The 12,288-nt window shown below is 38.9% G+C and overlaps 1 protein-coding gene across 1 annotated transcript in view; it reads right to left on the bottom strand.

Moving 5' to 3' along the window:
- Positions 1-12,288, bottom strand: part of LOC141437435 (uncharacterized) — a 63,414-nt gene continuing 51,126 nt past the window's right edge. Inside the window, exons 8-10 of the mRNA XM_074100864.1 lie at positions 2,731-2,894; positions 1,535-1,683; positions 1-892 (exon numbers count right to left, since the gene is read on the bottom strand). Coding sequence (XP_073956965.1) covers positions 715-892; positions 1,535-1,683; positions 2,731-2,894 — 491 coding nt within the window. The 3' untranslated portion in view covers positions 1-714. The remainder of the gene's footprint in view (positions 893-1,534; positions 1,684-2,730; positions 2,895-12,288) is intronic.

Raw genomic sequence — 12,288 nt, 5'->3', positions numbered from 1 at the left:
CTAAAATATTTTAGTCATTTTAGACATAATGTTTCATGGACACATTTACTTCTTAAGACGTACACAATCGATATCTAAATAGAAATAGTGTAAATATTTTTCTCATGACCGATATAAATGGGCCACCCTGTATAATAACCAACACTTCAGCCAGTGACACGACGTATCGCACGCCGCTTACTCAGAAATTTTTATCATCTGCCCATTTGTTTTATAGTGGCACTTCACATGGCATATTCACCGAAATGTTCACGTGTGTGAAAGTGATGCACTATATGGATGGCTAAGTGGTTAGAGAACCTGACTACGAAGCTTGAGGTCCTGGGTTCGAATCCCGGCCGGGGCTGATATTTGTGTGAATAACACGAATGTTCGTTCTCGGGTCTTCGATGTTTAATATGTATTTAAGTATGTATTTATCTATATAACTATGTTTATCCGTTGCCTAGTATCCATAGTACAAGCTTTGCTTAGTTTGGGACTAGGTCAATTGGTGTCAAGTGTCCCATGATATTATTATTATTATTATTATATCATTTGTGGCGTAACAGCGCAAACTCAAATACGCAACGCCATGTGAAGTGCCACCATCAGGAATGAGCGCAGTGCGAATTTGCCACAGCACCCGACCAGCAAGTCTGGACACACCGCGAATGACGTCACCGCGCGACGTCGCACTGAAAGTTACTAGTCCGTATTGCAAGTGATGACGCTTCACCTGGCACTCGCCGCCGCGTCCGCTTCCGGCCCCTCGTGGTACTCATGAAAGCACGGCACTATGCAGAGATTGGTGCGGCATTCCGGGCAGTGGTACTGCGTCTTGCGGCGGAGTATCCGGCCGCACTCGTCGACGGTGTTCCAGCAGAAATTGCAGCTGAGAGGGGGGCCCGACCTGGAGAATATGAACAATAAATCTTTAGCTGTTGCCTGCCAGTTCGTACTTTAACTTGGGTCATCGTTTTGGCTGACCAGAATTATAAAAAACCTCGCCATATTTCGGAAAACCAAAACTAATTTCTTGCACTGGTAACAATAAATTCAAATGTCATCTGTCTACTGCTGTCAAAGTTTAACGTTGTTTGCGCGTCGTATTTTAAAGTGTTATTTTGTGTTTTTGTCTAAGGTTTTTGTGCGTTAAAATGCCGAAGATTATCCATAGCCTTGGAAGGAAAATAATTCACAATCTATAAAAGTATTTGTCATAGAAAAAGTCTGAAGGATTAGAAAATATTCCTTTAAATAACATCACCCGACACCGTTGCCAATATGACTGAAAGGTATCGTATAGAAAGTGTAAAGAATGTTGCTATATAAAACTTGGAAGTGCTGCCCTCGCGTCAGGTTTTTTATATTCCTGGTCAGCCTTTAAAGTTCTGTACCCAGAAGCTGACAAAAGGAACCATATTACTATGCTTCCGCTGTCCTTCTTCTATCACAGGGCTGAAAGTCATTATAATAATATGCATTTCTTTTGCTGCTACAACGAATAACAAAATTTTACTGAACTTCGATTTTTGTATTAGCCCCCCTTTACCTGACAGCGGGCGTGTGACTGGCTCTCGTCTGCGGCGTCTCCGCCTCGAAGGAGGTGGAGGCCGAGCTGGAGTTGGCACTGCGGTCGATGTACGTCACTGCCCGGATGAGGAGCGAGCCGATTTCATGGTCGAGCGTCCGCGGCCGGCTCTGCAACCGGATCGACTGATATAACCCATTGATTAATTTTAACTGACGGATAAATGTGATGCCGTCTCCGTCTATTCAAACAAAACAAACAGAGACGGCATCACATTTATCCGTCAAATAATCAATAGATGGTGAAACAGGGGGTTAGACTAATAAATACTGCTCAAATCCTACTTATACTATAAATGCGAAAGTATGTGTGTGCGTGTGTGTGTGTGTTTGTTACTCCTTCACGCTAAAATGGCTGGACGCATTTGGATGAAATTTGGTACGTAGATAGCTGGACGTCTGGAATAACACATAGGCTATATAGGATAGTCCCACGGGATAGGGATAAATTCTTGTAATTTTAAACGCTGGGCTTAGTCATGAAATTTTGTACAGTTGTTCTTAACACAACCTCAATGTAGATCACGATATAAATTGGGATTACCCAGGGGAATTTTGTAAAATCCCGGAATTTCAATTCTAACTTTACCACGCGCCATATAAATCTGCCTAAAAGTTCATTACTTAATACTCAGTTTTGACGCATTTTTGAGATACATTTTTTATGCGACGTCTTTACGTTACTCCCGGATTGTGTTCGAATCGCTTAACGGTATAGTGCCTATTCAATTATTGGAATTACACCTTTATAGTTTTTGTGGTACTACACGAGGCAATGAACTTTTAGGCAAAGTTAGGCGGCGGAAGGTATACCAGATCGAATAGTGTACGCGTGCGAAACCGCAGGTAAACTCTATTAGTTCATAAGTTTTTGACGACCAGATGGCCTAGTGGTTAGAGAACCTGACTACGAAGCTTGAGATCCCGGGTTCGATTCCCGTGTCGGGGCAGATATTTGTATGAAAAATACGAATGGTTGTTTTCGGGTCTTGAGTGTTTAATATGTATTTAAGTATGTATCTATCTATATAATTATATTTATCCGTTGCTTAGTACCCATAACACAAGCTTTGCTAAGCTTACTTTGGGACTAGGTCAATTGGTGTGAATTGTCCCGTGATATTTATTTATTTATTTATAATCTGTAGTGGCACCAACCGAGCCGCCGGTGTACTGCGGGTAGGACTCGTGCTTCTTGAGCGTGGGCTGCGGGGCCGCTGGCGCCGGCTCGGAGGCCTGTTTCCGCACCTCGCGCTCCTCGGGCTGCACGCGGCTCTGCCGCTTGAAGTACTTGGAGCGCCGCAGGCGGATGCTCGACGAGTCTGCCGCATACGATCGATGAGAGTTTCAAGCGAAATGTCGCTAGATGGCGTTAGTATCGTGAGGTTCGACTTAGTCTTGAATAGTCTTGATGCTTTGAGTATTTAACTAATACTCAGTCTTGATTCGATTGGCTTATCGTCGTTGATACTGCAATACCGCGTAACTAGCTTTTTCCATAAGGTATAATGAGGGCTATCGTTTTTTGTCTCACTAGATGGCGCACTGTTGCGTGAGGTTTTTAAGTATGACTTTCAAAGTCTGTTATTACGGGCGTGAAAACAAAGTTTAGATTAAAATCATATTTAATACACCTTAAAACCGTACCATAAAAATATCGAGCATGCCACAGTGTTGCATAGTCCCCGTTTTGTTCGAAAAAAAGGGAGGACAAATGTTTCCGAAAGACAAAACTGTCTCAAAACATCTCACAGTCTCACATTCATTGCCCCAGAACGCATATTTGCCATAATTAATTTCAGATATTGCAAAATATTCACAAAATTATTCTAATTATAAATAAACCCGCGTAGCTCACCCAAAAACTATGAGATTTGACATTTCGGAGACCTCACGCTACACTAGCGCCTCTAGTGGCGAATTCATACGCGATAGCCCTCATTATCACTGTACAGTCAGAAGAGTACTAACATCGTTCTGATCTGACAATGAAAATTATACCTTATGCAAAATGCTAGTTACGCGGTATTGCAGTAGCAACGACGTTATTAACCCCCGACGCAAAATAAGGGTGTTATAAGCTTGACCGATATGTGTCTGTCTGTGGCACCGTAGCTCTTAAACGGATGGACCGTATTGAATGCGGTTTTTTATCTGAAAGCAGGATTTCTAGCGATGGTTCTTAGACATGCTTCATCAAGTTAGGCTACAAACGTGACGCAAATGTTAAGTTATCAAACGTACCTCACGACACTAGCGCCATCTAGCCTGTCATGGAAACCCTCATTGAAAATTGATCTTATCTCTTGTTATTATTTGTTAATCTAGCTAAGCGTTACGCCAATTTTGTGCTGCTGAGTATATTATGAACTAATCTAGATACCCCTACAGCTACAGCCAATGTTTAGGCAGTTGTCTCACCGCCGGCGAGGAAACGATTGGCTATCGACTATTTTCTCGCTCAAGAAACGAACAAAAGATATAAGATCCTGTGTGAGTAAAAGAGACATATATATTAATAGTTGATCGCTGGCGGTTCACACTGCCGGCGAGAACTCGCTCTTACACCTTTTGTCGCCGCGACAAGAGCTATAAAACTCGCTGAGCTATAAAACTAGCTTAGCGATACTCGCTCAGCGCTGTTAGCTTGGCGGCCGCCCTGCTCGAGCGAGTGGAGCGAGTAATCGCCCGTCGTGCTCGAACACACTCTTTTCACTGCTCGCCCACTCGTTTCTAGTTACTCGCTCTGCTCGCTTCTCGCTCATCGTCGGCGGTGGGACAAGTGCCTTAGCAAAGAAATAAAATTCAGTTCGAAATTGAATTTATGATTTTTTTAAACCTACATTCATTCTACATCTGTCACTTTTTGCCACGCTCTATTCTATGCCATAGAATAGAGGAGAGCGTGGCATAGAGTCTATGCAGTAGATTCGGCGAGGTACGGCGCTACTTGCGTGTGACGTCACATGGAAATGTCTTTCTTTATCTAGTCTTGAATTTCAATCATCCCATTGCACATTTTTTAACGTTCGGCTCCGGCAACGATCCACTAAACTCTTACCCCCTTATTCATAAACGACAATCAAACCTATTTTAGTTAAAATGCCGCTAAAATTCGTTTGTCCTTATCTGTCACTTCGAAATTTGTATTTGTTAGAAAGGGACAAAGCATTTGTTAGTTAACATAGGCTTGTTAAGTTTTATGAATAAGGGGGTTACTCTATACCTATACGCATATCCCACAGCAGTCACTTCCTAAGGTCACTTTTATGCCAGTGACACGTATACGTGTGTCACAAATGTAATACATTCCGGTGCCAGTGACACGTCTGTGACTTTTTAGTTCTTACTCCTATGCCAGTGACACGCATGTCGTGTCAAAATAATTCGCACCTCCTAAAGGCTGGCATAGCGTAAGGGCTTAGCGGAACGTTGCCGGAGCCGAATGCGATCCACTAAGCTCTTACGCTAGGCATAGCGCGTCATCCGCAGCACTATAGCGGCATAGGAGTAAGAACTAAAAACCGGCCAAGAGCGTGTCGGACACGCCCAATATAGGGTTCCGTAGCCATTACGAAAAAATTAAGTAATATTTTTCTAAGGATTTCGCATTTTACTTATACGGAATCTTCCAAGTTTATGTATATTTTATACCTTAGGCTGCTATTTACTCATAAACTACTAATAATTCTCAAGCAAACTTAGCCTTTATAGTTTTCCTTGAAAGTTTGATATACTTACTACCATCCTGAATTTAGATTTTAGAGGGGCGGGGGACGCTCGATTTTAATGAAAATTTGCACTTTAAAGTTGAATATTTCGCAAACACATCACTGAATCGAAAAATCGTCTTAACAAATCCCTAATGGTTTTAAAATACCTATCCAACGATACCACACACTAAAGGGTTGAATGAGAAAAAAAAATCACCCCCACTTTACGTCTATAGGAGGTACCCTAAAAAAATTTTTTTTTAAATTTTGAATTGTACCATTTTGTCGGCATAGTTTAACTATATATCCGTGCAAAATTACAGCTTTCTAGCATTGATAGTCCCTGAGAAAAGCCGCTGACGGACAGAGACAGACAGACATGGCAAAACTAGAAGGGTTCCGTTTTTGCCATTTTGGCTCCGGAACCCTAAAAAGTCACAGGCTGTATGTCACTGGGACCGAACTTGTTAACGGAATAGATTCTTAGGCTCTTTTCTACTGCTACTAGTGTAGTTTGTGACCCTCTGCATAATGTTATGTATGTTTGCTACTCCTTCACGCCAAAATACTGTTTTGGATGAAATTTGGTACTTGTGGATAGCTGGACGTTTGTAATAAAATAACACATAGGCTACTTTTTCCCAATATACCCACGGGATCTGTACAGTGCGACAATAAATCTGGCCCTCAAATGTATGCAGTAATAGGTAATTTTGTATGTAGAGTGAGCGAAACTTTGTGCGCTGAATACATATAGAATCCCAAAATCTTAACCGCTAAGTCGCCTGGTATTCGTCATACAATGTAAATGAAGACTCCTATGTTTTGGGGAAATCTATGGGAATTTGGTATTAAATCTCGAAATTTCAGTTCGACTCTCAAATCGAATTGCTTGCGCGAGCGAAGCAGGAGGTAAAGCCTAGTGCGGAAGGACAGGAATAATAAAAACATGAAACTACAAAATAACCAAAAAATTTATTATCTATTTTGGTATAGAACATTATTATGTAGTGCTACGCACATTATTTATTATTTCCCATTCGTGATATTTGATTATTTAAGCTATAATAAATTCAACGTCGCACCAGCTGAATGATTGCTCTGTAGGACTGAATGTAATTGGACTATTATAATTTAACACTCGACAAACTAAACCACTGCGACGTCCAGACTGATACAAAACTCACTTTATTTAACCTTTTCAACGCAAGCGATGATGTGATCAGCACTACAGATTCAAGTTTTGTTTATAATTTATTTGTTGAAATACATATTACAAAATACTATTGTAAAGTGAAGACCAAAAGGCTGGACAGCTATCTCTCTCAGCGTAATCAATCATTATCATCGTAATAACTTTCATTGCGACTATTCAGTCAAACTTGATGTTAGAATGTTCTGGATATATTTTACTTTGTATACGGAAAAGCAATTTACAAACGTAGACTAAAATCGCTCCATCTGTGTTTGGCGTAGCGTTGAAAAGGTTAACGCGATTCAGCACCTTTTACAACGTGAGATTTACTTAAGTAAATAATTCACAATACAGTCATAGTTTAAATACGGCGTAAACAAACTTTAATGCACTCGAAACGGAGAATCTCATTAACTTTCTAAAGTGGTAACTTGTGTCTGTTTAAGTAATTTAAGTTCGGACGCTCACAAACTTTTTGGTCAAATAAAAAAATATATATTCTAAATTACCAATGACCATAGGGCTGGTGCATTTCTCGCCCAACGTATTGGAATCACGATCCAGCGCGGAAACGCAGCCAGCCTTATGGGTACTCTTCCGCAGGGACATGACTTGGGGGAATTTTATATATAGGTAGATAAGTTATTTTTAGGATAGTTTCGTATAAGCACTTCAATTGTACCTTTTCTATAATGCGTTTGTTTAAATAAAATATACCATAGTAATTTAGATTGCCGAGCATTTCGTGGTAACATTACACGGGAAATTCAATAGACTGTTATTGGTAAAATATAAAATAATACATGAAAATATTACTTAGAAAAATGACTGGATTAAAATATTGTTATGTAAGTCAGGCCAGGCAACGCAACGAGGTACGGCTTAGATTGATACAAGGTGTTTGTTAGAGCCCGTTCTGGGGGGGCTACAACGAAATTCGAATTTTACACTTCGTAGTATAGAGTTGGTGTTTTATAGGATCCGATTTAGTGGGTCCGTATTTCAGTGCACGCGTTCACACAAATGTATGGTTCTAAAACAACACTAACGTTAAAGCAACTATTAAACTTTTCGAGATGAATACGAAAAAAGTCTTTTGTTTACGATTGATTTTTGCCCCTTCTCTATCATTAAGTAATATTCAAAGATAAGTAATTTCAAACCATCCATTACATTGCATCTGGCCTGGCATAACCAACAATTCAGTAGGTCCAATTCTAAAATCACTTAACCGTTCGAATGAGACGGTCAAATTTGCATACCACGCTACAATATAGCAATAGAAAGAAGGCGCCACTTTCTTTGTACAGTCAAGTGTAAAAATATGAACTTATTCAAAGTTTCAAAAATAAGTAGGTACCACAGACTCTTATTCCGACGCAATAAGGCCATAGTGGTTCGAATAGATACTTATTTTTGCACTTGACTGTACGTACCAATCCTATTTTCGGAATCCCATACTTGGAACAAGGTAACGATTTTGTATGAAAACTTTTAGTTCCTCTTTCGTCCGTCAACTATTGCAGTGCTGTACCAAATGCGTGTTGATTTTAGGACTTTAGTATTGAACCCTATGATTACATAATTCTGCTTTCACAACATAACTATAGCAGTCTTTGAATTCGCGACCATCGCATTGTGATAAGTGATATTCGTTCCTTAACTCGATTTTATTTACATTTATATACATTACATCGCTGATTGAGGGATGTACCGGGGCCGTATCGAGATTGTCCGCACGTTTAGTACCACTCGGCACTTAATAGCAGACCCAGAGACATTGTCTAACGTGTTGACTCTTTCTACCCTCGTTTTATGCCGTATGACAGAAATTTGTGGTGAAACCGATTGTGATTCCAAGGGTCTGTTTCACCACCCATTGATTAATTTTATTTGACGGATAAATGTGATGCCGTCTCTGTCTATTCGAACAAAACAAACAGAGACGGCATCACATTTATCCGTCAGAGAAATTTAATCAATAGATGGTGAAATAGGGGGCAAGTTTGTCACACAATAAAGCTTCAGTTTCCAGTGGAGAAAATTAATTGAGAATACTAGGGTTGGTGCTACACGATAAATTTGGAACGTGATTAAATAATTTCAAGTAATACAAAACTTGCTTTTAGCTCGTACGTTTCGATCTATATGATGTATATTTTAAAGTTTTCTAATACTTTGAAGAAGGTTCTTAGAGAAAAAAAAAGTTACAAAAATAAGAAATCTTATGAACTATCTATATAAAAAACTGTTCTAATGTAACGTTACTCGTTTGTACGTTAAATTGCAACCGCAACGATTAGAAACATAAAACGTGAGTGCGGAACCACGGGTTTACCCGTAAATATAATACATTAAATTTCAATTTCTAGTTAAAATAACAGTGCTATGAATTACGTATTCTATATGAAGGAACCTAAAACCTAACTTATAATAGTTAAAAATCAAGTATAAGTTAATAGTTAAAATGTTGCGGATCTATAATTCGTTTTGACGAAGCCTGTTGCGGATATTGCGCTGTTAATCTTTGAGGTGATTTACTTCAATGACATGTCTCTATGTTAAAAATCTACTTCAAATTATTTTTTACGTAGAGCCAACCCTAGAATTAAATGAATTTGCCCTACCGACCACAGCGTCCTACTACGACCATACATACAACTTACTGTAATGATTATAAGTATCACTGGTTTTTAGGCTAAGGGGCTGTTTCAACATCCATTGATTGGCGTTAACCGACGGTTAAATGTGATGCCGTCTCCGTCTATTCGAACAAAACAAATAGATACGGCATCACACCTAACCGCCAGTTAACGCTAATCAATGGATGGTGAAACAGCCCCTTAATAAGGCTCGAGAAACCGATAGGTGACAAAAGTCCATAACAAGTCAGTACCTAATACATCTTCCGGCACTTCCAGGCTTTGATGCGAATTATGCTATCAGATGGACGCGCTGACGTTACCGTGGCCATATGACGTTTTTAGGACGTTCTAAAGACCCGGTAATATTCAGAAGTGTCACACAGCCCCGGCATCACCGTTTCAGATCACCTACAGTGCTGACGCTATCTCACGTACACCGTAGCGCGTGAAAGAGCGACAACACACACCTACAGACGACAGACGCGTCTCGCTAAAGCTAAATTACAATCAGAATAAAAAATCAGTCGAAAATCAAGAGATCGCGTTCAAAAACTACGACGTTCTAAAAAAAAAAAACATTGTTTCGTTTAGAAAAATAGTTATCTTAATGATGTTATTTCTAGTCGGGGCTATCTTATCCATCTGTCTCTTTCTAACTTAAGGGCACGATGGACCCCAACTAGTGGCAAATCGTCATTTAAAAAAGCTCGTATCTCAGATCAATGTACACACAAAACTGAACCTTGAAGCGCACTGGGTAAAGTTCGCTTAGCAAAATCATCGGCTTCGGTATACGAGCTTTTGCATTGACGAAATGCAGACAATACTTAAATACTTAATGTTGTATACAGAGTGATGTAAAAAAACAACTATACATAATAAATGCTCGATTCATCACTTCAATGGATATTCATAATATCAAACTATCTTAACCTTTTCACCTACGATCGTAGACAAGTATACAAGATTTATATTGAGCTTAAACCGTGCTCAGGGGAATCTTAAACAGGAATACACATATTTAATTCAAAAATGTATAAATAAATCCCCAAGGGATCTTTGTTATTGGTAATAGAAACGTCTTTATTGTAGTACATAAGGACGCCAACGCATATGTATAGGCGGGACTAATACGCGACTGTAAAACACAGTTAAATATAATACAAGCTACGAACATATATAAATGCAGATGGCCACAGTTCAGACTCTTTAACAAGATATATACCAGAGACGAGGGTGCGATTCAGAGTAAACTGTCTTGACGCTGGAATTAACATTGTCAATTACCAACAAGACGCTTGACTCCGTATAAAGCCTGTAGTATGAGTCAAGTTATGCTCATCAGAGCTTCGTTTCGAGAATCACGCCCCAGTGCTTGATATTAACACTTTCACTGTCCCTCGCTTTCGCCAGTCATGGTTTCCATACGCCCGTGCAGGGAGCACCAAATTCCGCATACTCTTCGCTAGTCATACCGCAATTTTTATCCGAACCATCGTTTGTCATAACTTTTTTCCGAAATTTTTAAATAGTCATCCAGAGGTTTTCAACCGGTGTAACGTATATTTTCAGGTGTGCCGCGATCGCCGCAAGGCGTATGCGATTCGTACAAAAGGTGTCAACGAGGCCCTATTAAAAACTTTAGGTTTGTTTTATAACAATTCAGAACAATTATTGGATTCAGAGAGCAATGAGTTCGGACAAACATTACGTTCGGACTTTCAATAGTATGCGAGACGATATGGACCCGTCCGCGCATTACAGGTACTGCACAAATGTACAGAATCATCCGTTTTTGAATACATAGACGTGGCAGAACTAATTTGACGTTACATGTAATGCACGGACATTTGAAGTGTTAAATTTATTTATGTGTGATGGATTAAAACCTTGTTAAACAGTTCGAACGGCAGCGTTTCGCTACAAAAACAAATAAAAATACAGAAATAAAGTCGACATCTTCGTACTGCCAAAAATTAAGTCACTGGTTGTTTTTTTTTTAAAGAAAAATCGTTATGTTCACACGATACATTAGTGTGCAATCTCGAGCGGGTATTCAATTGAGATTTTCGTACCTAATTATTACATTGAGATATAGTCTCGTATTACATTAGGTTAGGTTGTACGTAAATATACGAAGGCATTGTGAGAGCGATTTTTATTTCATCTCCGCTATTACTCGCAATTGCATACACTGTACTGTGTTAACTGAGACGATGTTTACACTGGTGTACTGCCGTTTGGGTCAAATTTCACTTCCCAAAAAAATTTTTCGCTGTCCTTTCCACTCCCAAACAATTTTTAGCACATACATTTCGCATTTCATTTTGTTCAAATTATCATTTGGCATGATTTATCCTTGTCAAGTTTTATTAAGACAAATCGTCACTTTTGAAAAAAAAAATCGTATCTAAAATCAATGTCACCAAAATTGAACCATGACATCATATGCTCTCTTAGAAAAAAAAACTATTTTGAGGTACATACAAGGTTTTATTAAAGTATTTAGTGACGAAATGTTTTCTTAGGCTAATATTATAAACGAAAAAAAAAGTTTGTTCCAATTATCAGTTCACTTATTCAACTTACAGCAGCGAGCGAGCAAGACTTGTCGGGGCAGAAGTGACTCGAATAGGTTAGGTTAGTTCTTTTAGCGCCCGAAAAACCTGACAATGAAAGTTCAATTAGGATATAAATATTTTTCCGCGCAATATTTTGGAACGAGTATATTATGTCAAACTATACATTTGACTCAATGATACATGGCAAAATAAAATAATATATTTGTAAATAATTTGCCAAAAAAATGCTAACTAAAAATACAAAAAAAAATTGATTTTTTGCCAAATGATAAGTTCAGAAAAATTGTTTGGGACATGATACTTTGGGTAAAGCTTTGTTGCCCGTACATTAACCTATTCAAATGAATACCGGGTATGTATGTTTTTACTTTCGTCTGAAAGTACATACTGTCGTTGCCTATACATAAAGTAAAGGTACTAGCAGAAAAATAAACTTTAAAAGTATCTGCCAATACGCTTTAATGATTAGAGCATACCCGTACAGCACTTTAATACTGTCATCATCCAATGCTCAGAGAATTAAATTACAATTACAACACTGGTAATAAACGTCAATTCACTGGATAACTGTCAAAATTGTA

This window comes from Choristoneura fumiferana, chromosome Z, assembly GCF_025370935.1.
Source record: "Choristoneura fumiferana chromosome Z, NRCan_CFum_1, whole genome shotgun sequence".
NCBI classification, from domain to species: domain Eukaryota; kingdom Metazoa; phylum Arthropoda; class Insecta; order Lepidoptera; family Tortricidae; genus Choristoneura; species Choristoneura fumiferana.
Note: the sequence above shows the minus strand (reverse complement) of the source record. Positions and strands in the feature narration are given on the sequence as shown.